This window comes from Trachurus trachurus (assembly GCF_905171665.1).
Source record: "Trachurus trachurus genome assembly, chromosome: 5".
NCBI lineage: Eukaryota > Metazoa > Chordata > Actinopteri > Carangiformes > Carangidae > Trachurus > Trachurus trachurus.
The window spans coordinates 30,702,553-30,728,300 of NC_139896.1; the positions used below are offsets into that span (position 1 = coordinate 30,702,553).

The 25,748-nt window shown below is 40.2% G+C and overlaps 2 protein-coding genes across 2 annotated transcripts in view; one reads left to right on the forward strand and one right to left on the reverse strand.

Annotated features, from left to right (window-relative positions):
* Window positions 1-25,748, forward strand: part of park7 (parkinson protein 7) — a 339,990-nt gene that overhangs the window by 229,483 nt on the left and 84,759 nt on the right. The window lies entirely within an intron of this gene.
* On the reverse strand, window positions 16,972-19,911 carry mrps16 (mitochondrial ribosomal protein S16). Its single transcript, XM_083971491.1, has 4 exons — window positions 19,775-19,911; window positions 19,482-19,512; window positions 17,949-18,215; window positions 16,972-17,417 (listed from the first exon to the last, which is right to left on the reverse strand). The coding sequence occupies exons 2-4, from the start codon at window positions 19,492-19,494 to the stop codon at window positions 17,281-17,283; spliced, it is 417 nt and encodes a 138-aa protein (XP_083827617.1). The 5' UTR covers window positions 19,495-19,512; window positions 19,775-19,911; the 3' UTR covers window positions 16,972-17,280.

Below are 25,748 nucleotides of genomic sequence, written 5' to 3' on the forward strand. Positions count from 1 at the left end.
TTGAAACTTTGGTAGTGGAAGTAGTTTGCATAGATGTTGGTAGAGGTTCAGTAGTCTGAATGCTTGTAGTATGAACAGAACTGGAAGTTGGGAACAAAGGTGGAGAAGTTGTGGATTCTGCTGTGGATTCGGTTGTAGGTGTGATTGCCCCTGTCTGTGTTGAGGACGTGGATCCTTCTGTTGATATCTGTGTGAAAGTAGGTGACATTGTTTCTTTGACTGTTGTAGATGCACTTGATGTCGATTCAGATGTAATCATTGGTGATGTTGAAGGACCAGTTGAAACTTTGGTAGTGGAACCAGTCTGCATAGATGTTGCTAGAGGTTCAGTAGTCTGTATGCTTGTAGTATGAACAGAACTGGAAGTTAGGGACGAAGATGGAGAAGTTGTGGGTTCGGTTGTAGGTGTGATTGCCCCTGTCTGTGTTGAGGATGTGGATCCTTCTGTTGATATCTGTGTGACAGTAGGTGACATTGTTTCTTTGACTGTTGTAGATGCACTTGGTGTCGATTCAGTTGTAACCATTGGTGATGTTGAAGGACCAGTTGAAACTTTGGTAGTGGAAGCAGTCTGCATAAATGTTGCTAGAGGTTCAGTAGTCTGAATGCTTGTAGTATGAACAGAACTGGAAGTTGGGGACGAAGGTGGAGAAGTTGTGGATTCGGCTGTGGATTCGGTTGTGGATTCGGTTGTAGGTGTGATTTCCCCTGTCTGTGTTGAGGACGTGGATCCTTCTGTTGATATCTGTGTGAAAGTAGGAAACATTGTTTCTTTGACTGTTGTAGATGCACTTGGTGTCGATTCAGATGTAATCATTGGTGATGTTGAAGGACCAGTTGAAACTTTGGTAGTGGAAGCAGTTTGCATAGATGTTGCTAGGGGTTCAGTAGTCTGTATGCTTGTAGTATGAACAGAACTGGAAGTTAGGGACGAAGATGGAGAAGTTGTGGGTTCGGTTGTAGGTGTGATTTCCCCTGTTTGTGTTGAGGACGTGGATCCTTCTGTTGATATCTGTGTGACAGTAGGTGACATTGTTTCTTTGACTGTTGTAGATGCACTTGGTGTCGATTCAGTTGCCACCATTGGTGATGTTGAAGGACCAGTTGAAACTTTGGTAGTGGAAGCAGTTTGCATAGATGTTGCTAGAGGTTCAGTAGTCTGAATGCTTGTAGTATGAACAGAACTGGAAGTTGGGAACAAATGTGGAGAAGTTGTGGATTCTGCTGTGGTTTCGGTTGTAGGTTTGATTGCCCCTGTCTGTGTTGAGGACGTGGATCCTTCTGTTGATATCTGTGTGACAGTAGGTGACATTGTTTCTTTGACTGTTGTAGATGCACTTGGTGTCGATTCAGTTGTAACCATTGGTGATGTTGAAGGACCAGTTGAAACTTTGGTAGTGGAAGCAGTCTGCATAGATGTTGCTAGAGGTTCAGTAGTCTGAATGCTTGTAGTATGAACAGAACTGGAAGTTGGGGACGAAGGTGGAGAAGTTGTAGATTCGGCTGTGGATTCGGTTGTAGGTGTGATTTCCCCTGTCTGTGTTGAGGACGTGGATCCTTCTGTTGATATCTGTGTGACAGTAGGTGACATTGTTTCTTTGACTGTTGTAGATGCACTTGATGTCGATTCAGTTGTAACCATTAGTGATGTTGAAGGACCAGTTGAAACTTTGGTAGTGGAAGCAGTTTGCATAGATGTTGCTAGAGGTTCAGTAGTCTGAATGCTTGTAGTATGAACAGAACTGGAAGTTGGGAACAAAGGTGGAGAAGTTGTGGATTCTGCTGTGGATTCGGTTGTAGGTGTGAATGCCCCTGTCTGTGTTGAGGACGTGGATCCTTCTGTTGATATCTGTGTGAAAGTAGGTGACATTGTTTCTTTGACTGTTGTAGATGCACTTGGTGTCGATTCAGTTGTAATCATTGGTGATGTTGAAGGACCAGTTGAAACTTTGGTAGTGGAACCAGTCTGCATAAATGTTGCTAGAGGTTCAGTAGTCTGAATACTTGTAGTATGAACAGAACTGGAAGTTGGGGACGAAGGTGGAGAAGTTGTGGATTCGGCTGTGGATTCGGTTGTGGATTCGGTTGTAGGTGTGATTTCCCCTGTCTGTGTTGAGGACGTGGATCCTTCTGTTGATATCTGTGTGAAAGTAGGAAACATTGTTTCTTTGACTGTTGTAGATGCACTTGGTGTCGATTCAGATGTAATCATTGGTGATGTTGAAGGACCAGTTGAAACTTTGGTAGTGGAAGCAGTTTGCATAGATGTTGCTAGGGGTTCAGTAGTCTGTATGCTTGTAGTATGAACAGAACTGGAAGTTAGGGACGAAGATGGAGAAGTTGTGGGTTCGGTTGTAGGTGTGATTTCCCCTGTTTGTGTTGAGGACGTGGATCCTTCTGTTGATATCTGTGTGACAGTAGGTGACATTGTTTCTTTGACTGTTGTAGATGCACTTGGTGTCGATTCAGTTGCCACCATTGGTGATGTTGAAGGACCAGTTGAAACTTTGGTAGTGGAAGCAGTTTGCATAGATGTTGCTAGAGGTTCAGTAGTCTGAATGCTTGTAGTATGAACAGAACTGGAAGTTGGGAACAAAGGTGGAGAAGTTGTGGATTCTGCTGTGGTTTCGGTTGTAGGTTTGATTGCCCCTGTCTGTGTTGAGGACGTGGATCCTTCTGTTGATATCTGTGTGACAGTAGGTGACATTGTTTCTTTGACTGTTGTAGATGCACTTGGTGTCGATTCAGTTGTAACCATTGGTGATGTTGAAGGACCAGTTGAAACTTTGGTAGTGGAAGCAGTCTGCATAGATGTTGCTAGAGGTTCAGTAGTCTGAATGCTTGTAGTATGAACAGAACTGGAAGTTGGGGACGAAGGTGGAGAAGTTGTGGATTCGGCTGTGGATTCGGTTGTAGGTGTGATTTCCCCTGTCTGTGTTGAGGACGTGGATCCTTCTGTTGATATCTGTGTGACAGTAGGTGACACTGTTTCTTTGACTGTTGTAGATGCACTTGATGTCGATTCAGTTGTAACCATTAGTGATGTTGAAGGACCAGTTGAAACTTTGGTAGTGGAAGCAGTTTGCATAGATGTTGCTAGAGGTTCAGTAGTCTGAATGCTTGTAGTATGAACAGAACTGGAAGTTGGGAACAAAGGTGGAGAAGTTGTGGATTCTGCTGTGGATTCGGTTGTAGGTGTGAATGCCCCTGTCTGTGTTGAGGACGTGGATCCTTCTGTTGATATCTGTGTGAAAGTAGGTGACATTGTTTCTTTGACTGTTGTAGATGCACTTGGTGTCGATTCAGTTGTAATCATTGGTGATGTTGAAGGACCAGTTGAAACTTTGGTAGTGGAACCAGTCTGCATAGATGTTGCTAGAGGTTCAGTAGTCTGTATGCTTGTAGTATGAACAAGACTGGAAGTTGGGGACGAAGGTGGAGAAGTTGTGGATTCTGCTGTGGATTCGGTTGTAGGTGTGATTTCCACTGTCTGTGTTGAGGACGTGGATCCTTCTGTTGATATCTGTGTGACAGTAGGTGACATTGTTTCTATGACTGTTGTAGATGCACTTGGTGTCGATTCAGTTGTAACCATTGGTGATGTTGAAGGACCAGTTGAAACTCTGGTAGTGGAAGCAGTTTGCACAGATGTTGCTAGGGGTTCAGTAGTCTGTATGCTTGTAGTATGAACAGAACTGGAAGTTAGGGACGAAGATGGAGAAGTTGTGGGTTCGGTTGTAGGTGTGATTTCCCCTGTTTGTGTTGAGGACGTGGATCCTTCTGTTGATATCTGTGTGACAGTAGGTGACATTGTTTCTTTGACTGTTGTAGATGCACTTGGTGTCGATTCAGTTGCCACCATTGGTGATGTTGAAGGACCAGTTGAAACTTTGGTAGTGGAAGCAGTTTGCATAGATGTTGCTAGAGGTTCAGTAGTCTGAATGCTTGTAGTATGAACAGAACTGGAAGTTGGGAACAAAGGTGGAGAAGTTGTGGATTCTGCTGTGGTTTCGGTTGTAGGTTTGATTGCCCCTGTCTGTGTTGAGGACGTGGATCCTTCTGTTGATATCTGTGTGACAGTAGGTGACATTGTTTCTTTGACTGTTGTAGATGCACTTGGTGTCGATTCAGTTGTAACCATTGGTGATGTTGAAGGACCAGTTGAAACTTTGGTAGTGGAAGCAGTCTGCATAGATGTTGCTAGAGGTTCAGTAGTCTGAATGCTTGTAGTATGAACAGAACTGGAAGTTGGGGACGAAGGTGGAGAAGTTGTGGATTCGGCTGTGGATTCGGTTGTAGGTGTGATTTCCCCTGTCTGTGTTGAGGACGTGGATCCTTCTGTTGATATCTGTGTGACAGTAGGTGACATTGTTTCTTTGACTGTTGTAGATGCACTTGATGTCGATTCAGTTGTAACCATTAGTGATGTTGAAGGACCAGTTGAAACTTTGGTAGTGGAAGCAGTTTGCATAGATGTTGCTAGAGGTTCAGTAGTCTGAATGCTTGTAGTATGAACAGAACTGGAAGTTGGGAACAAAGGTGGAGAAGTTGTGGATTCTGCTGTGGATTCGGTTGTAGGTGTGAATGCCCCTGTCTGTGTTGAGGACGTGGATCCTTCTGTTGATATCTGTGTGAAAGTAGGTGACATTGTTTCTTTGACTGTTGTAGATGCACTTGGTGTCGATTCAGTTGTAATCATTGGTGATGTTGAAGGACCAGTTGAAACTTTGGTAGTGGAACCAGTCTGCATAAATGTTGCTAGAGGTTCAGTAGTCTGAATACTTGTAGTATGAACAGAACTGGAAGTTGGGGACGAAGGTGGAGAAGTTGTGGATTCGGCTGTGGATTCGGTTGTGGATTCGGTTGTAGGTGTGATTTCCCCTGTCTGTGTTGAGGACGTGGATCCTTCTGTTGATATCTGTGTGAAAGTAGGAAACATTGTTTCTTTGACTGTTGTAGATGCACTTGGTGTCGATTCAGATGTAATCATTGGTGATGTTGAAGGACCAGTTGAAACTTTGGTAGTGGAAGCAGTTTGCATAGATGTTGCTAGGGGTTCAGTAGTCTGTATGCTTGTAGTATGAACAGAACTGGAAGTTAGGGACGAAGATGGAGAAGTTGTGGGTTCGGTTGTAGGTGTGATTTCCCCTGTTTGTGTTGAGGACGTGGATCCTTCTGTTGATATCTGTGTGACAGTAGGTGACATTGTTTCTTTGACTGTTGTAGATGCACTTGGTGTCGATTCAGTTGCCACCATTGGTGATGTTGAAGGACCAGTTGAAACTTTGGTAGTGGAAGCAGTTTGCATAGATGTTGCTAGAGGTTCAGTAGTCTGAATGCTTGTAGTATGAACAGAACTGGAAGTTGGGAACAAAGGTGGAGAAGTTGTGGATTCTGCTGTGGTTTCGGTTGTAGGTTTGATTGCCCCTGTCTGTGTTGAGGACGTGGATCCTTCTGTTGATATCTGTGTGACAGTAGGTGACATTGTTTCTTTGACTGTTGTAGATGCACTTGGTGTCGATTCAGTTGTAACCATTGGTGATGTTGAAGGACCAGTTGAAACTTTGGTAGTGGAAGCAGTCTGCATAGATGTTGCTAGAGGTTCAGTAGTCTGAATGCTTGTAGTATGAACAGAACTGGAAGTTGGGGACGAAGGTGGAGAAGTTGTGGATTCGGCTGTGGATTCGGTTGTAGGTGTGATTTCCCCTGTCTGTGTTGAGGACGTGGATCCTTCTGTTGATATCTGTGTGACAGTAGGTGACATTGTTTCTTTGACTGTTGTAGATGCACTTGATGTCGATTCAGTTGTAACCATTAGTGATGTTGAAGGACCAGTTGAAACTTTGGTAGTGGAAGCAGTTTGCATAGATGTTGCTAGAGGTTCAGTAGTCTGAATGCTTGTAGTATGAACAGAACTGGAAGTTGGGAACAAAGGTGGAGAAGTTGTGGATTCTGCTGTGGATTCGGTTGTAGGTGTGAATGCCCCTGTCTGTGTTGAGGACGTGGATCCTTCTGTTGATATCTGTGTGAAAGTAGGTGACATTGTTTCTTTGACTGTTGTAGATGCACTTGGTGTCGATTCAGTTGTAATCATTGGTGATGTTGAAGGACCAGTTGAAACTTTGGTAGTGGAACCAGTCTGCATAAATGTTGCTAGAGGTTCAGTAGTCTGAATACTTGTAGTATGAACAGAACTGGAAGTTGGGGACGAAGGTGGAGAAGTTGTGGATTCGGCTGTGGATTCGGTTGTGGATTCGGTTGTAGGTGTGATTTCCCCTGTCTGTGTTGAGGACGTGGATCCTTCTGTTGATATCTGTGTGAAAGTAGGAAACATTGTTTCTTTGACTGTTGTAGATGCACTTGGTGTCGATTCAGATGTAATCATTGGTGATGTTGAAGGACCAGTTGAAACTTTGGTAGTGGAAGCAGTTTGCATAGATGTTGCTAGGGGTTCAGTAGTCTGTATGCTTGTAGTATGAACAGAACTGGAAGTTAGGGACGAAGATGAAGAAGTTGTGGGTTCGGTTGTAGGTGTGATTTCCCCTGTTTGTGTTGAGGACGTGGATCCTTCTGTTGATATCTGTGTGACAGTAGGTGACATTGTTTCTTTGACTGTTGTAGATGCACTTGGTGTCGATTCAGTTGCCACCATTGGTGATGTTGAAGGACCAGTTGAAACTTTGGTAGTGGAAGCAGTTTGCATAGATGTTGCTAGAGGTTCAGTAGTCTGAATGCTTGTAGTATGAACAGAACTGGAAGTTGGGAACAAAGGTGGAGAAGTTGTGGATTCTGCTGTGGTTTCGGTTGTAGGTTTGATTGCCCCTGTCTGTGTTGAGGACGTGGATCCTTCTGTTGATATCTGTGTGACAGTAGGTGACATTGTTTCTTTGACTGTTGTAGATGCACTTGGTGTCGATTCAGTTGTAACCATTGGTGATGTTGAAGGACCAGTTGAAACTTTGGTAGTGGAAGCAGTCTGCATAGATGTTGCTAGAGGTTCAGTAGTCTGAATGCTTGTAGTATGAACAGAACTGGAAGTTGGGGACGAAGGTGGAGAAGTTGTGGATTCGGCTGTGGATTCGGTTGTAGGTGTGATTTCCCCTGTCTGTGTTGAGGACGTGGATCCTTCTGTTGATATCTGTGTGACAGTAGGTGACATTGTTTCTTTGACTGTTGTAGATGCACTTGATGTCGATTCAGTTGTAACCATTGGTGATGTTGAAGGACCAGTTGAAACTTTGGTAGTGGAAGCAGTTTGCATAGATGTTGCTAGAGGTTCAGTAGTCTGAATGCTTGTAGTATGAACAGAACTGGAAGTTGGGAACAAAGGTGGAGAAGTTGTGGATTCTGCTGTGGATTCGGTTGTAGGTGTGAATGCCCCTGTCTGTGTTGAGGACGTGGATCCTTCTGTTGATATCTGTGTGAAAGTAGGTGACATTGTTTCTTTGACTGTTGTAGATGCACTTGGTGTCGATTCAGTTGTAATCATTGGTGATGTTGAAGGACCAGTTGAAACTTTGGTAGTGGAACCAGTCTGCATAGATGTTGCTAGAGGTTCAGTAGTCTGTATGCTTGTAGTATGAACAAGACTGGAAGTTGGGGACGAAGGTGGAGAAGTTGTGGATTCTGCTGTGGATTCGGTTGTAGGTGTGATTTCCACTGTCTGTGTTGAGGACGTGGATCCTTCTGTTGATATCTGTGTGACAGTAGGTGACATTGTTTCTATGACTGTTGTAGATGCACTTGGTGTCGATTCAGTTGTAACCATTGGTGATGTTGAAGGACCAGTTGAAACTCTGGTAGTGGAAGCAGTTTGCACAGATGTTGCTAGGGGTTCAGTAGTCTGTATGCTTGTAGTATGAACAGAACTGGAAGTTAGGGACGAAGATGGAGAAGTTGTGGGTTCGGTTGTAGGTGTGATTGCCCCTGTCTGTGTTGAGGATGTGGATCCTTCTGTTGATATCTGTGTGACAGTAGTTGACATTGTTTCTTTGAATGTTGTAGATGCACTTGGTGTCGATTCAGTTGTAATCATTGGTGATGTTGAAGGACCAGTTGAAACTTTGGTAGTGGAAGCAGTCTGCATAGATGTTGCTAGAGGTTCAGTAGTCTGAATGCTTGTAGTATGAACAGGACTGGAAGTTGGGGACGAAGGTGGAGAAGTTGTGGATTCTGCTGTGGATTCGGTTGTAGGTGTGATTTCCCCTGTCTGTGTTGAGGACGTGGATCCTTCTGTTGATATCTGTGTGACAGTAGGTGACATTGTTTCTTTGACTGTTGTAGATGCACTTGGTGTCGATTCAGTTGTAACCATTGGTGATGTTGAAGGACCAGTTGAAACTTTGGTAGTGGAAGCAGTCTGCATAGATGTTGCTAGAGGTTCAGTAGTCTGAATGCTTGTAGTATGAACAGAACTGGAAGTTGGGGACGAAGGTGGAGAAGTTGTGGATTCGGCTGTGGATTCGGTTGTAGGTGTGATTTCCCCTGTCTGTGTTGAGGACGTGGATCCTTCTGTTGATATCTGTGTGACAGTAGGTGACATTGTTTCTTTGACTGTTGTAGATGCACTTGATGTCGATTCAGTTGTAACCATTAGTGATGTTGAAGGACCAGTTGAAACTTTGGTAGTGGAAGCAGTTTGCATAGATGTTGCTAGAGGTTCAGTAGTCTGAATGCTTGTAGTATGAACAGAACTGGAAGTTGGGAACAAAGGTGGAGAAGTTGTGGATTCTGCTGTGGATTCGGTTGTAGGTGTGAATGCCCCTGTCTGTGTTGAGGACGTGGATCCTTCTGTTGATATCTGTGTGAAAGTAGGTGACATTGTTTCTTTGACTGTTGTAGATGCACTTGGTGTCGATTCAGTTGTAATCATTGGTGATGTTGAAGGACCAGTTGAAACTTTGGTAGTGGAACCAGTCTGCATAGATGTTGCTAGAGGTTCAGTAGTCTGTATGCTTGTAGTATGAACAAGACTGGAAGTTGGGGACGAAGGTGGAGAAGTTGTGGGTTCGGTTGTAGGTGTGATTGCCCCTGTCTGTGTTGAGGATGTGGATCCTTCTGTTGATATCTGTGTGACAGTAGTTGACATTGTTTCTTTGAATGTTGTAGATGCACTTGGTGTCGATTCAGTTGTAATCATTGGTGATGTTGAAGGACCAGTTGAAACTTTGGTAGTGGAAGCAGTCTGCATAGATGTTGCTAGAGGTTCAGTAGTCTGAATGCTTGTAGTATGAACAGGACTGGAAGTTGGGGACGAAGGTGGAGAAGTTGTGGATTCTGCTGTGGATTCGGTTGTAGGTGTGATTTCCCCTGTCTGTGTTGAGGACGTGGATCCTTCTGTTGATATCTGTGTGACAGTAGGTGACATTGTTTCTTTGACTGTTGTAGATGCACTTGGTGTCGATTCAGTTGTAACCATTGGTGATGTTGAAGGACCAGTTGAAACTTTGGTAGTGGAAGCAGTTTGCATAGATGTTGCTAGAGGTTCAGTAGTCTGAATGCTTGTAGCATGAACAGAACTGGAAGTTGGGGACGAAGGTGGAGAAGTTGTGGGTTCGGTTGTAGGTGTGATTGCCCCTGTCTGTGTTGAGGACGTGGATCCTTCTGTTGATATCTGTGTGACAGTAGGTGACATTGTTTCTTTGACTGTTGTAGATGCACTTGGTGTCGATTCAGTTGCCACCATTGGTGATGTTGAAGGACCAGTTGAAACTTTGGTAGTGGAAGCAGTTTGCACAGATGTTGCTAGAGGTTCAGTAGTCTGTATGCTTGTTGTATGAACAGAACTGGAAGTTAGGGATGAAGATGGAGAAGTTGTGGGTTCGGTTGTAGGTGTGATTGCCCCTGTCTGTGTTGAGGATGTGGATCCTTCTCTTGATATCTGTGTGACAGTAGGTGACATTGTTTCTTTGACTGTTGTAGATGCACTTGGTGTCGATTCAGTTGTAACCATTGGTGATGTTGAAGGACCAGTTGAGTTGTTCGTATTGTTGGACATTTTGGAATTCAGAGTCAAAATCCCAGGCATTTTTTTCATTGCCATGTTTTGTCTTTTTACATCGTTCTCTTTAGAGTTTTCCACTATTTGAGGTCTCCTCAATGTTTCCTCAGATTGGTCTTGTTCTGCATTGTCATTTTCTATGAAGACAACAGTTTTGCATTATGCACACATTTGTCAGAAAAATCATCGAACAATTTGTATCGATTTAAATTTTGAATAAAAAATAACCCTCCCAATAATTTACCAAACTTTGTCTCTATTTTTATATTCTTTATGTCTTCTTAAAACTATCCCTGCAGATTAATTAAATTAAATTAATAGGATCAATGCAATCTGAATCAGGCAACATTTTTGTGAATACAATTCTTTCTAGTTTTGTAGTGGAGGGGCTATCTTCCAAAGTCATAGGCAAACACCTGTATAATGTTGATGTTTTTACACAAGCCAATTAAAGCAGAAGTTAGCGGAATGTTTGTGTTAATATAAGTCTTAAATGGTTATATCTTCCAACAGCAATCACTGATAGGAGTGTTTGGTCCGAAACACGGGCCTGTCAGTCTGCTCTGCTGTAAGCCAAGGAGAAAACCTTCCTTGTATCCTACAACCTTTATCCAATGAGGAGAGAGAACGGCATAAAGAGGCTTTGTGTGCAGCCAAGGGATGCGCGTGAATGTGGTGACGTAGGGACGACGGCGGGGACTGCTAACTCCATCCGCTGACAGGAAGTTAGCCAAAACGACTGGATCGCTTACTTCTGCTTTAATAGGCTAACTAAAAGTCAATCTACAGCTCATATCAGTTATTCACCTGCTATGTGAACTGTAGCCTATTGCTTTAATGGAATTAAGGTTGCATCCAACTAAAATATACTTTTAGTCCATGAGCCAAGAAATCAAATGGGTGAGCAACTTTTCACCTCATGTTCACAGTTTGGCATGATGACCATTGCAGACTGATAGCTTAGTGGTCGTCGAATATGCATACGCATTGAATATGTGGACCCCTAGAATGGAAACCTGAAGACTGTGTATAGTGCCTGTTCGGTATTATGCTGATTGTTGACCACTCAGGGTGCGTAAATCAATTCAAGATTTTTTTCTCCCTTTATGAAGATCCTACCGTAATAATAATAGGCCTAATTGATACACCTTGGGACTGTATTTCTGAATGTGATGAAAATAACATTGTGTCTCAGTCTCATGACTAAGTCTTTACAGTGTTTTACTTTTTGAGGAATAACAAGGACAAAAAACAAAATATGCTGTAGACAATTAAAATGTACTAAAGAGCTTGCTCCTTATGTCACAAATAAAGTGAAGCATGTAGGGGAGGAAATATTTGGAGACATGTGTCAATAACTCCCCATTACAAATACTGTAGCCTACTTCTGATGTTTGGTTTTGGTGATCCCTGTGGACAGAACATTTTGCTGGAATGAAGACTGCATTTCCCATGAACTCTAGCGCATATTGTCGTAAAGATGCTGGCTTGTGGGGCGGCGTTTAGCTCACTTGGTAGAGCTGCCGCCCCACGTTGATGATATAGTCCTCACTGCAGGTGGCCCTGGTTCGAATCCTGCGTGTCGTTACCTCTCTCTGCCTCCCCATTTCCGGTCTCTGTCTCGACTGTGCTATCAATTAAAGGCATCAAAAGCCCCAAAAAATACTTTTAAAAAAAGAAAGGAAAAAAAAGATGCTGGCTTGTGCGTGCCTTCTCTGGTCTGACTGCCATCAATCAAAAGTAGCTAACCCTCCTATCATTTGTTGGGAGGGTTACTTTTAAAATGTTGATTCCCCCTACTGATTACTATACATGCCCTAAAATGTAATCTGTAATGTATTTGGATTACTAAAGTCAAGTAATGTAGGCTATTCTGAATACTTTCTGGATTACTTTTAGATTAGGCTACTTCAAAATCGCCAGCCTGAGCGCCTTTAACTGGGACACTGAATTTGCTTGAGTACATCCATCCTCTGTAGCCTACATCCAGATCTACAGTAGGCTACCGTGGCTCCTTTTTAAAATAGCCAATCACATTAAATTAGTAGACTTAGGCTATCAAAACTGAGCTGCTCTACAGTACAGTCCAGACTACAGCCTCCGAACCTCATATGCAGAATAACCTCGAAAGAATACAATTTTAAAAATTAAAAATTAAAAATTTGTTGGTTTTGTTTGTGAGTGTAGGGCAAGCAACATGATGTCTTGAAAATGAAGTAATGACAGGAGCAACTGCTAGGCCTAAATCTGTAGGCTAACTCTAAGATACCTCCTTAAACTCACTTCTCTGCTTAAGTTGATGTCATTTTGGAAACAGCGTGACGTTGCTGTTAAACCATGCTCATTACACATCAATACAGTCCAAGAGGATCCTTTTAAAAACGTGATCCTGTCGCAGTTCATTCGTGTTTTTTTTTTTTTTTTTTTTTGCCAGAAGAGGAATGCTGGATATTCCGATACATAACCAAAATGAAGCCAACTTCAGCAGAGACAGCCGACGTATTTACCACTTATTTCTTTCCCCGCATGAGAGCAAATTAGTGTCGCCGCTGTTTTGTCCGTCCCTCAGTCTCCCACCTTGATGGTTATAACTTCGCACAGTGCAACAGTGCAACCTGCGTGTAGTGCGGTAGGCGTAATCCATTTTTAAATAAAGTAGCCTATCTTCAGAATACAACTGTAACTACAGTTATATTAGGTCTACTCATATTTTGTATTTTCCTGAGACCCTGCGTCCTCATACGAGGACATTACATTTTTGCCTCTTAGCACCATGATACTCCATTTTTAAAAACTTTGACCTATTAGCCACATTTAGGGACACTGCCTGCACCAACTTGTGGTGATATCACAAATTTCACCAATTTCTTTGGGGGAAAAAAATGGCGGGAATTTCAGCCGGAGCCTTCTATGGCAGTTCCCAGAAGATAAAAGACCAAGATAAGAATTAAATCCAAATTTTATGAATGAAACCAGTGTATTTATGTACAACAATGTCTCTGTCTTCATATGGCATTAAAATTTGACATATTTTAGTAATAGTAGCAGACTAGGACATCAATAAATGTCACGTCCTCGTTTGAGGACGTTGGGACTATGTTATGTTATTAAAGTACCATGTTGTTGTCTTTTTTTTTGTGATATCACCACAAGATGGCACAGGCAGTGTCCCTAAATGTGGCTAATAAGTCAATAGGTAAGATAAGTTTTTAAAAATGGAGTATCATGGTGCAAAGAGGCAAAAATAATGTCCTCGTATGAGGACGCAGGGTCTCAGGAGGATTCACATTTCTTAAAAACTACTCGTTATTACTTGACCGTTCCACTTCAGACTGATAGTACTTGACCTCAGGATGACACTCAGAAAAAATCAGGCCAAACTGATGTGGCATTTCAGAATAAAACCCCTTTGAACTTCCATATGTCACTGTATTCTATATACAGTAGGAGTCATTGTTTTTCGACCCGATGTCCTCGTATGAGGACACTGATTTTTGAGAGAACTACTTATTGTAGAAAGCTGAAATTTTGAATTTACACAAATTGGGCCCTTCTGGTCCCAAACAGCAAATACAGTTTTTTTATGTTGAGATAGTCCCAGTGTCCTCATATGAGGACATCATTTTTTGCAAAAACTACTTCCTGTACAAAGACAAACTTTAGGTATTGTACTTATTAGGTCCTACTTATCCCAAATAGCAAGGAGAAATCAAAAATGCACACCAGAACAAAGCTCAGGTCTCAGGAGGTTAAATAGGCCTAGGCTACGTAACGCTGTGTAATCCGTTACTTTAACCCTGACACGCGTATGGAATTTTTATGATCAAAATAGTAAATGCATGTTACAAATTTTTAAACTTATCCTCATTATCATACAAAAAAATAATGTGGACCTATAGGAAGAAGAAGTAGGTTTAGCAAGAAGAATTTGCACCCTTTCTACTGTGAGCGGTGGCCTGGCTCATGGACTAATTCCTACTGAGAAGAGAAAACTATGATTGTTGTGGAGATTTATTTAGAAAATCAAGCAATTGTTAATTTATTTAGGCCTAAATATTAGCAAATGAATGTTTCTGGCCAAATTTAACCTACTTTGAAGATGCATGGAGAAAGACAAACGTCTAAAGAGGTGGACTCCTATAATTAATGTGTATAATGCATATGAACAGCAAGCAGCGGATTCATTTTTCAGCATTGACTGTAGTTGACTGTCAGGACAAAAAGTAGCCTAAGTGTAACCCAGGTCTTTAGTGATAAATAAAACATGAAAATTATAAAACAATGATGATCCTAATTATAATTGGTTGCAATGTATCAAAATTGAATGGATACAAATACACTAGCTAATTAATTAAAAAGTAAAAATTGCAGAAAATGACAGACTTACCCCTTTTGTGCGCAAAGACCACACACAATGCAATGACCACTATGGCAACAAAAGTGAGGATTATGAGAATGGTGGAAAGCCTCTTCCAGTTAGTAGATTCAGAGCATATCCACTTTTTCATTTTCTTGCAGTCAGGTAATCCTCCAAGAGATTTAAGACTGGGGTATTTCAACTATTGCAATGTCGTTCACCGTATGCATATATGCATTATACGGAAGCAAAATAATTTAGATGTTAAATGTCCGGTGATCGTCTGTGAATTGGCAGTTAAGTTTGATCCTTCTGGCAATCGTGGCTCACATAAACACTTGTCTAACAGTATCAAATCATCAGTGATCAACTGGTACACTGAGGGTTGTTGCTGATGTAGTGCCCTCCCTTGACAAACCTTTTGTACTATGACATGGCATGGCAGGGATTTTTCAGGGATAAGTTCCTTATAAGTAAACTCACACCCTGTACATGTTTGTTTACAAAGGTCCAGACCACAGTGTGACTGAAGTGGACAATGACTAAGTAATGGGTGGGTGAGGTGGGTGGGTGGGTTGTGATTCTTGTGAAAAAGTAATTACCCAATGTTGCGTCATTACCCATTATTTATTGTCAGGGTGATACATGATATATTCTTACCCTTAGCCACTAAGAGCTAGATGACATTATGTAGTATAGGAACAGGTATAGGAAATGCTCTCTAATAGCATTTTTTTTGTACATATCAATTATACGTAATTATGTACATACGTTGGATGTAATGAATGTCCTAAAGTTCAGGAATAGCCTAATAGTTTAAGTTTATATGAAGTTTATACTGGGTCTTTGTTTTTTTCTTTTTTTATACATATATCTGCCAGCAGTGTGGATTTGTGTTACTTTGTCTCAGAGTTTATGTGAAATTCATAGCTTCGCATTATACATTCATCATTTGTTTCTAAGCTGTGATATTCGAGGAAATATGGTGAACAAGGTTTTACTTGCTCTGTTATTGACATTAATTTAAGTTTAATATTTATTTTATTGCAGGTAAAAGACCTCAAAACTCTTTCACAAGGGTAACCTGGCCAAGAAAGGCAGCAGCACACATTTACATGCTGTGAAATGATTCTTAAGAAAGATGCAATGTTGACAATGCAGTCACCTGAAGTGAATATTAATGTTATAAATAGTCTGTTAAACATGACCCCAGTCCCAATAAATAAATGGACTCAATAGCACCAAGAATAAATGAGCCGTGACGAGGCTGAATAGAAATATTTCTCTTGATCTTGTGGTCACAAGTGGTTTGGGTGAAGCGCTCCACACCTCTGTTTGCTTGTTTGAAAACCATTTCTGAATTGCCCCGCAACACATAAAGCAAAAGATTTCCTCCACTCTACATCATGTCTGATAGCAACAATTTCATAATGCAGTAGAAGTTTTCCTCATTCTTTGTTTTCTTTTTTATATACATTTTTCTATTTAGGTTCTATATATCAGATTATGTTGGCTATGTGGGTAGCTCTCATGAGATGTTGCTTTCAATCCATCACCATGTGAAAGAAACTGACTTTCTCAACAAGGAAATTGAGCTCTATCAATAGCATGAGTATTCAAGTTTCGTATTTGTTCTTGCTGGACTTTCATCTGGACACCTATGCTGTCAGGTGTGTCTTGGCTCAAATTTGTCTTTTTATCACCTGCTGACTGAAACACACTGTACTTGTGGTTTTGAGCATGAACTTGTTCCAAGATATACAAGTGCTTGGGCATAAGCACAGACAGAACAGACAGCAGTTTATATACTGAGTGCTGATGAATACCTATCATCTTTATATCAAATTTCTATCAGTTCAATTACAGTGTTATTGTTAATTCATTTAATGATTTAATACATACGGTTTCTTTGGCTGAGCTTTTTGTGAACAGAAAGCAACAATTAAACAATTAACAGTGTAAAAAGAATTGAGTGCATATTCATGCTGCATGTGTATCTCCGTCAGATTTAATAATGCACATACAGAGAGCTTTTTTTTCTAATCAAATGACCTGCTGATGAAGACACTGTGACTCAACTGTTGCTTTTCCCCCTATCCTTATCGAGTCAAATCTATTTTAAAAACTCATTATCATCCATTATTTAATGCGCATTTTTGTGTTTTGACAGAACTTTGACAGAGATGATTGACTGTTTCATGTTTCCAAAATATTCCTCCAACTGTACTTGACATGAGTGGTAAGTTATCAGTTTGAAAAGGTTTCCATAACAGGCACTACAGTACAGTATAGTGTGAGGGTGGAGAATTTGTTATTGAGCCAAAAAGGAACCAAGTGCTGTAAAGGTTGCCAGTAATAATATTAACAAACCCACCCACTTCAGATTTCTTTCTTTCTTTGTGTTCAACATTGCTGACGTTCTGTATTGATATAAGTGTGCTCATGCAAACACATGTAGACCTGAGATAGATGGCAGACAGATTGATGAGAAAATAATTATCACAAAGTTCACAAGTCATTAAAAAAACGAATAACAAATTAATTCCTTGGCATTTCTCTGGAGATCATTCAGAAAGGTCCGGAAATAAGATAAGAGAAAAAAAAAAAGATTACAAGAGTTTCGATACACTTTAATTAGGTCACACAAAATTGTAAATACAAACAAGTAGGCTACCTGTTATGGCACTCCACACTCATAAACATGAAGCCACAAAAGTTTAAGTATCAGTGGTAACATAGATTGCTTATAGAGCCCTCTGAATTAATTAGGACTACAATATGCCATTTCTGAAGTTGAAGTTTCTGAAGTTGCTGCGAGCAGTCCACCCAACAAGTGAGGAAATAAATTGGTCAGTTCACCGCACCAATAACTGTGACATCTTCTTGGACTCAACAGTTGAAAACAGGCCCCTGGATTTAATACTCATAATTCAGTCTGTTTCTGTCCATCCTCCAGACCCTCCTCTGTTGCTATTGCTGTTTCTGCCGTCTCCATTTGAGCCCTATGACGCTCTGCCTCTGTTATCGTCATGGGATGCAGAGGAAAGAATCCTGCTAACCCTGCAAAGAGAGAGGGAAACATCTTTTACTGTGAGCTCTTTCAGGTCAGTAGCAGAACAATTGCCTACAAAGCTAATGCAACATTGTTTTAGGGCAGTTCGGGATCTCTGTAGCAATCCTGAATACATTTAATGATTAGAATGTTAGTATTTTTGGAGAACCAACCATGCGATGTATATTGCATGCTTGATACAACAGGAATGGCACATTAAGCCTGTATCTGTTCAACCCTTAAACCAGAGAGCATCATAAAGTGTGCAAAAGTTCAATGAACACGTAATGGCAGTAGATGGGAGTCATCATTTATTGAAACAGATAACATAAAAAACATTCAGAAAAGTCAATAAAGAGAAGCATATCTCAAGATGAGGGGAAAGCCTTAAAGGTGGAGGTGCCTATAAAAGCCATGGATAGACCTCCTTCATTAAACAAATCACTTACAGCAATGCAATTCTCCATATAAACCAAATAAAAAAAATTATGCAATGTTGATCCACCTTAAAAGAACAAGTTCATGTAAACCATACACACCTAGAAGTTTGGCCACAGGCTTTGTAGGGTGTGCACCACTGCCGATCCAGTACTTGATTCGGTCATAGTTGAAGCTGACAAGTTTCTCATTGTGGATGTTAGGGAGGGGGTCGTAGGAACCCAGCTGCTCGATGTATTTACCATCTCTCGCTCTTTTGTTGTAAGCTGCCACAATGCGATAAAAGGGTCTGTTGGCCTGTTTGTGGCCTGCAAGAGCGAGTCGAAGGACAACGTAACCCCCGTGGTACTTCTTTAGGAGCAGTGACGCTGCAGGAGGAAATGAGCACAGTAAACTTTGTCAGAGAGGAAAATTGAATATTTTGTAAATGTTTAATACTTGCATAATCCATTTTCTACAGTAAAGGTTTTACTGTTGACAACCAAAAATCTACATCGTGAAATCTTTTATACATCACAGATCGAAATCTTACTAAACATCAGTCTCATGTTTGTGTAACCATTGTGATATTAATATCAATATCACAACTGTGGTTTTCTTGCCTCCCTCTTTTGTTTTCCTCAATGTGTCCTTTTTTGTTTTTGTTTGTTGTTGCTTTATTGTTGTATTTTTTCATGCTTTTTGCCTTTATTAACAGGACAGTTTAGAGAGACAGAAAATTATAGCCTGCCCCCTGTATATGGGGTGCTGGCCTAATCCAGTGGGCTATAAAGACCTTTGTGCCCAAAGAACTTATTGAGTGAAAAGTTGAATTTAAATAAAGCTGAGCTAAGTTGAGCTGAGTTAAGTTAGCAAGTAGTTTGTAGTTTTCCATATCTGTTTCCACACTGCTTGAATTAGAGAGAAAGGTACAGAGATGGAGTGAGGAGCAGCATGTGGTCCCGAGGTGGAGTGTTTCTAACATTTACTTTACTATTACTGCCATATATGAACAAAAAATAAAGCATTTAGGGTATCAACTTTGCGAAGGCAGAATTTCATATGGAGACTTTGTATGAGCCTGCATTTGTTTTAGTTTGTTGTACATTTGACAGTTATGATGGCTATGGGGAGTAAATGATTAACATTTGGCTTTTAAGAAAAAGGAGAAACACATAATCGTTTGTTCATGCAGAGGGGTTATAAAGCCTACGTTTAGGGAAATGCTGTGCAACTGTGTCATAGATTAGAAAGGAAAGCACAGCCACACATTATATTTTTAGGCAATAATTGCACGTTAGAGAAGGAACATTGTCAACATTAGTTTCTGTTCAAACATCCCCTTTTTGATTCTGTGGAGTGAAATGATGACTCTATGCAGCAACTACACGTAAAATCTTAGTTTCATCTATTTATTCTTTGCCTTTAAATGCCCAATAGTAACTCTGTTGTTCCCTTTGGTGTTGTTTTCTTCCATATTTATTGGTAGGAACCAGAGAGCATTTTATGTATCATTTTGTGTTCAAACAAACACTGTAAATCTAAGGCTGAATTTAATTGTCTTCCTTAAAACTACACTCCAGTCTCTGAAAGCAGAGTCAACACAGACAATAACATGAAAGCTGTCACAATGCGCCTGCTTAGTGAATACTCACATAAATGGACCATGGTGTTCACTGGGTTGTCCTGCAACAGACAAAAAATACATTCAAATCGCTGAATATTTAACTATGTGACTTCTTACGAACGACACCACCAGTAACAATGCTGAGCTGCATTCATAGTGCACATGTTGAGCTAACTAATAAGACCATAGGGCTGCTACTACACTACACCACAATGTCAGTATGTCTCCAATGCAGCGCTGAGGCTGCTAGCGGCTAAACCGTAGCATCTCATGTTCGCAGGCTACGTGCCGTCAATAAATGAGTAAAACTTGGCCAAATACCTCTGAGGATGTTGAACCGCTTAATTAAAACCTCCCCCAAACGTCTCCTCTTTTTATCCGCTGGGCAGGTTACAACACAGATGCTTGTTATCACTACGAGAAGTAATGTGACATTTGTCAGTGCGCGGCCATGTTTGTTTTGTAAAGGAAGTGACGCAGTTGCTTCTCGGTCATTGCGCCGTCGTGACGCTAGATGGCGACGTTGTGCCGCTGTTTCCTCTGAGGACAAGCACCGACTGAGCATCCGTATGTGAACGTTTGTGTTTCAGTTAGGATAAAATGTTGAAGGAATGATTACAGCCACGGGAATGCCACGAAATAAGGTGAGACATTAAACAGAAACGTTAGATTTAAGTTGTTATGAAGTAGGCTAGTTTTAGGGTTACGGTATGTAGCTGTTTGGGCAGAGTTGTTTGGTACCATGGCAAACAAAACAAGCTAAACCAACAAGTGTACTAGGCCTACATGCAACAGATGTATGAGCTTCAAAATGTGCCAGTCTCAATCAAGTAACATTATTTTGATGTTGGTTGTTACAGATGTATATGATACAGTGTGGCTCCAAAATTGTATTACTTTTACTAGCCTATTAGCCTACTGATGTGCATACAACATGCAACATCTAAAGAGCAATTTTAACTTCAGAAAGTGTTCACGGTTAAAAATGAAAAGAGAACAAAATAATTTTTAAACAGACTGTGTTTCATTTGTCAAATCTTAAACTAACAACTGCTAATACTACTGACTGCATGTAAGACAGTTAATATAAAGTAGCCTATTCTAACTATTATAGGCTATAGTTTAGCCCTGGAGTAGCCTAGTTGAGTAGAACCATACAGTAGCATACAATGGACATACTTCAGTAATGTTAAATCACTTAACTTCAATACTGTTCCTGAGTACTTGCACACATAGGCTACACTTTGTACAACTACTGTTGGTGATCAATAACATTGATTCCAGATCCCTCAGTTTATTCTTCTAATGCACTCATTGAATGCCTCTGTGGTAGTATAGGAAAGTAAGTAGCCTAGGATATAAGCTATGAATGCATCTAACATTTATGCAAACATGTAAACGTCAGATCTACCTACAGTATATGTGATGGGATAACAGAAATGTTAACTAGGCTACTACTCAAAGTAAGGCTTGGTTGTTAGTTGTATAGTTCTTCACATTATTCTGTGCGTAATATCTATTCCACCCGTGTCGTGTCTCTTACATCAGCAAGGCCGAGTTCCAAATCAGTTTCCACTCTTGACCCCAGCGGAGATGAGGCACTGATTTCCTGCGAACGTTCATGACTTCAGGGGTCACTGCTTTGCCTGATGTCGTCCGAATGCACCGAGGTTTCTGCCCACTGGGAGCCCAGCTACCCCTGCCCCCCACATCCCTCCCGCCCACAGTCTTGGAACATGGTGATTTCACACTCCTGTTGTGTAAAGCTTGTTTTTCTGTGTGTGTGAGTGTGTGTGTGTGACAAACACATGGTTTTCTGTGAGGAGAGGTCACTGGAGACACACAAAAGAGATGGGCCCTCGTTTCTAATTCTGAAAATATCCTACTGTCCCTGCGTGACTCTTCATACATAAAGCCGACAATGACTTAACTGATTGCAAACACATAAAAGAGACATTACCTAAGTCTTTGTGTAAAATACTCTCTGTTTCACTGGATTGATTATACTCACATTCAATCTAATTTATTTGAAATGCTTTCAGTAAAGCTTATAGAAAAAGTTGCCACTTCATACATTCCAGTTCCCTCAGTGACGTAGTCTAGATTAACCATTAATACGCTAAACTGTAGTTGTGATATTGCAGCTTAATTTACCGTTTTCAAGGGAAACATGACGAATACAAGAGACTAACTGCTTTAATTATCAGAATGAATGGTATACTGATTTTAAAACAAATCTAATTCACTCAACATATCACACTATGCAAACACTCACACACATCTGTCATTGAAAAGAATAACAAGATTACAAGCATATTAGTTTAAAAAGATTTGAAAATTTTGTCAGTTTGGTTTGTCACAGAAATAACCTCAGCAATCACACGAACAAGGCAACACAAAACGCTTCCTTCTCAGCAAGCAGGGCTGAAATTTTAAAAGGAAAGCCTCATTATTGAGTTGACCACGTTTTTTTCTGCGTATAAATCTGAAAATGAATAGAGGCTTTACACAGTTAGGCAGCAAACAAAATGCATCTTACATGGTGAATCGGCAATGCGTGATTATCTGAACGGTGACATTGATTCTAGTTGTGGATCACTCTCTCGTGAGGACCCCATGCTCTTTGGGATACCAAGACGAGTTGTTCCTCCTCTAATCATCTGTGACAGTTCAGTTAGAGACGCTCAGATGACCAGATATTTTACTTGGAAAAAAAAAAAAAGCAAGAGGAGTCTGCTTTAAACGAACAAGCCCGCTCCAGACATTGTAGTCAAAGATGTCTGAATTTAATTTGATTATGTGGAAGATGTTACTAATATTGTCTGAACACTGAGCTTTCTCTGACGTACAAACCCCTCTGACTACCTCTGTAAGGTGAATCAGGATATTTTGTGTCATTTTTAGGTCATGGGTGTATTATATAGCACCTCACATCTCTCTGTATTTCTAGGGTTAAGTTTACGTTTCCAGGTGAATTGATAGTCTATTTATTTTCTTTGCATGTATTTCATATTAACATGTCTGAGTGCACAATAACTAAATTGCGGTTTCGACTGTCTTGACTGGTTGGGCCGCTCTTTGCAAACTCCTATTCAACAGTGAATTCTATAAGACTAAGATATTGTTACTACTGGACAGAGCCAGCTACCTGTTTCCAGTCTGTATGCCACAAGAAAGTGAATATGTGCCCACCCAGTCAACTTGTTTCAATCTCACACTTATTAGGGAATTTTACTAATATTAGTGCATATTTGAAATATGCTCACAAAAAAATATTCAGAAATAGGTTTATGTGTGGCTTGAAAGTGTGTAGCAATAAAAGTCAGCTACAGCTAGATGATTTTCTCTCTCTCTGACAACTATCAATCAGAAACTGTTATGACTGATTACTTTTGGTAATTGGTTTGGTTCTTGGTGTAAACGTGTAGTAATCTTTGTCACATCTTTGAAACCTATTTGTTGCATCTCTTAGCATGTATTGAGGCCCATGTATGTGGGATGGTATTGGATGGCCCTGTAACAGTGTCTGCTTATATGTTTGGTGATTTTTTTTTTAATTTAGAGTTTGAAAATGAGAAGAAATGCAATTGCATTTACCTCTCCCTTTTCCCCACTTGGTTATTAAGCTTCGAGTCGCAATCGAAGCACATACATGAGGCATGTCTGACAGGAACACATACATATAGACATTTACTAATACAGTGTGAGTAACAAAGACTTCTCCAGTTCACTTGGATGTCTTTTGAATTGTGGGATGAAGCCATATGAGTACACATGAGAAACCCACGTGAACTCTGGGAGAGCATGCAAACACCGTGTGCTGTTCGGAGTGGTGCAGGCCAGGGAAATATCCAAGACCATCATGCTCCAGAAAAGTCCTCTTTCCTGAACATGAAGTAAAAAACACAGCAGAGGTGAATTTGATGTTGTTTTGTCTGTGGAACATTGAAATACCACACTGTGTGTTTGTGTTAACCACAGAATCACTGTGTCACCCCAACCTCTAAAACGGCTTAAACTATTTTATGCTACTTATTTCTAACCACCATTTCTGTACCAAATAATACATTTTCTAAGCTCGATTATCAGGAAAACAACCAGTCAAAGTGCTTGTTTAGAGTGAATGACAAGTAGAATCTGTCCTGATTGGCCTTGCTTTATCTAAATTATCTTTATATCACTATATTGATATGAAACTATTAATAGATTTATATAATACTGTCATTTTTGTCATTCATGATTTGTTTATATACCATACACAATTACATCAGCAGAGACTTAAGAAGGATATCTGATATCTGCTTGCATCCACATTAATGTGCTATAAACCATCAATTCACATACTATATTAGTCACAAATACTAAAAAGAGGTGGCCAAAATAAAATGTGACTATTTTATAAGTTGTTTTTTTGGCTTAGGAATAGGAGAATTTCTCTATCCATAAAAAGAAACGGAATGCTTTAGTTTATCTGAACATTTCAAGCAACTTAAACAGAATGGGAATTTTGCTTTAAGTAAACGCAAGTTAAATAGAAGTATTTCATGCCGAATTGCAGGTGTTAATCTAAACTTGTGCGAGCGTACGCTGCTCCGTGCTTGCGTGTAAATTTACATCAAGGATGGTATTTCAGACTCGTGAATTTTTTCAGCCACATGGCAGTTTTATGTTGTTTTAAGTTTGTGTTTTGAAAGAAGCAGCATATGCATACGATTCCTCAGTTGGGTTAGTCAGAATAATGGACCTTTTCAACCACAGGCACCGTGTGACTTCTAGTCTGTGAGCTCTTTGTGATGCCCTCTGCTTTTTTAAGCATCTGTGTCCAGCTTGAGCAGAGATAGACGTTATGGTTGCGAAGAGCACCTAATGGAAAGACAGGATTCAGTCACAGATGGGGGTCAAGTGATCTCCCTTCTCTGGAAAGATCTTTGAGATGGCTGTGGTGAGACTAATTGTGATAGCATGCAAAATGGAGGCATTACTTTTATCTTCATTAACAAAGAGACTTTTTCTTTTTCTGTTCCTTTTTTTTTTTTTTTTTACGATATGTCTACTTCTGCAGCCACTGATTAAAGCTAAAATGTGCTTTCGTCTTTGGACATGTGGTTCCTTGCCACAAAGTAGATACAAAACAACTTTCTAAGTCCTCATTCTCTGATTTAAGGTTCACTAATATTGGTATTTTATTCCTAATTGTACGATCATAGAAATATTTTAGAAAAGCAAATTATTGGTTACCAAATTCCTTGTTGGGCTTTTCACACATCTGCAAAAAATAGTATGTTCTGACATCTTGCACAGCACAGCCTCTTCAACAGCTATAGCAACACAGGCTAATGTAACATCATTCAGGTCTCCAAGCGTCAGGATTAAGCTACATGTCATCAACAGAAAGTTTACAACATACATAAATGTCTTATGACACGTCTTCAAGGTTTACTGTATTTCTCCATCAGCACCAGTAGGAAGCAGTGCACAAATTAAATCAATTAAACTACCTAGAAAGCAAATACATGATGTGCATATACATTTTTTAACATGCAGAACAAACATGTCCATTTAATTCTTTGCGTCTGCACTAAAATAAACATAAGGGAAACTGTGGTATTCAGGATTTTGGAAAATATAAAACAACATTTTTAATGCTTTCTTATTTTAATAGGAATGTTGATTTCAAGCAAAAACTAAAGGAGAGAAAAGAGAGGTGACCAAAGCCAAGCTCCAGTGGTGGAATAAAACTGAATGTACATATACTGAATTTATTCTATTTTGTACCGCTTTATACTTCACCTTCACTGTATTTCTGAGAGAGATATTGCACATTTCACACCTCTACATTTATTTGACAGCTTCAGCTTCTCTGAAGTTTAAGAGCCCCCCCCCCCCCCCTTTTTTTTTTTTTTTTTTTTTTTTTTTTTACAGTGCATTAGAAATGAAGAATTGTCAAGGAAGTATTTAAAATGTAAAATAAACTCAGTCTCCACCATTTAACCCTACACGACAATCATCCTCTAATAAAGCATAATTCTAATAAAGACCATTTGTCTGCTAAACGAATAGTTGTACTTTTCATACGAGGCTGAAAATACCAGTGCACTCATGCAGGACTCGCCTTTACTTGAGGTTTCTTATATTTTCCCAAGTAAAAGATCTGAACACTTCCTCCAGAATTGTCAATGTTCAGAAAACTGAAGCAGTTCAAGCACTGAGAAGAGGTGCTTTTAATTCAGTTTTCTTATTCAAAATTCTTTTAGTGCAGAAAAAATGTGGCTTTATGCTTTCTTCAGTGTTCAGT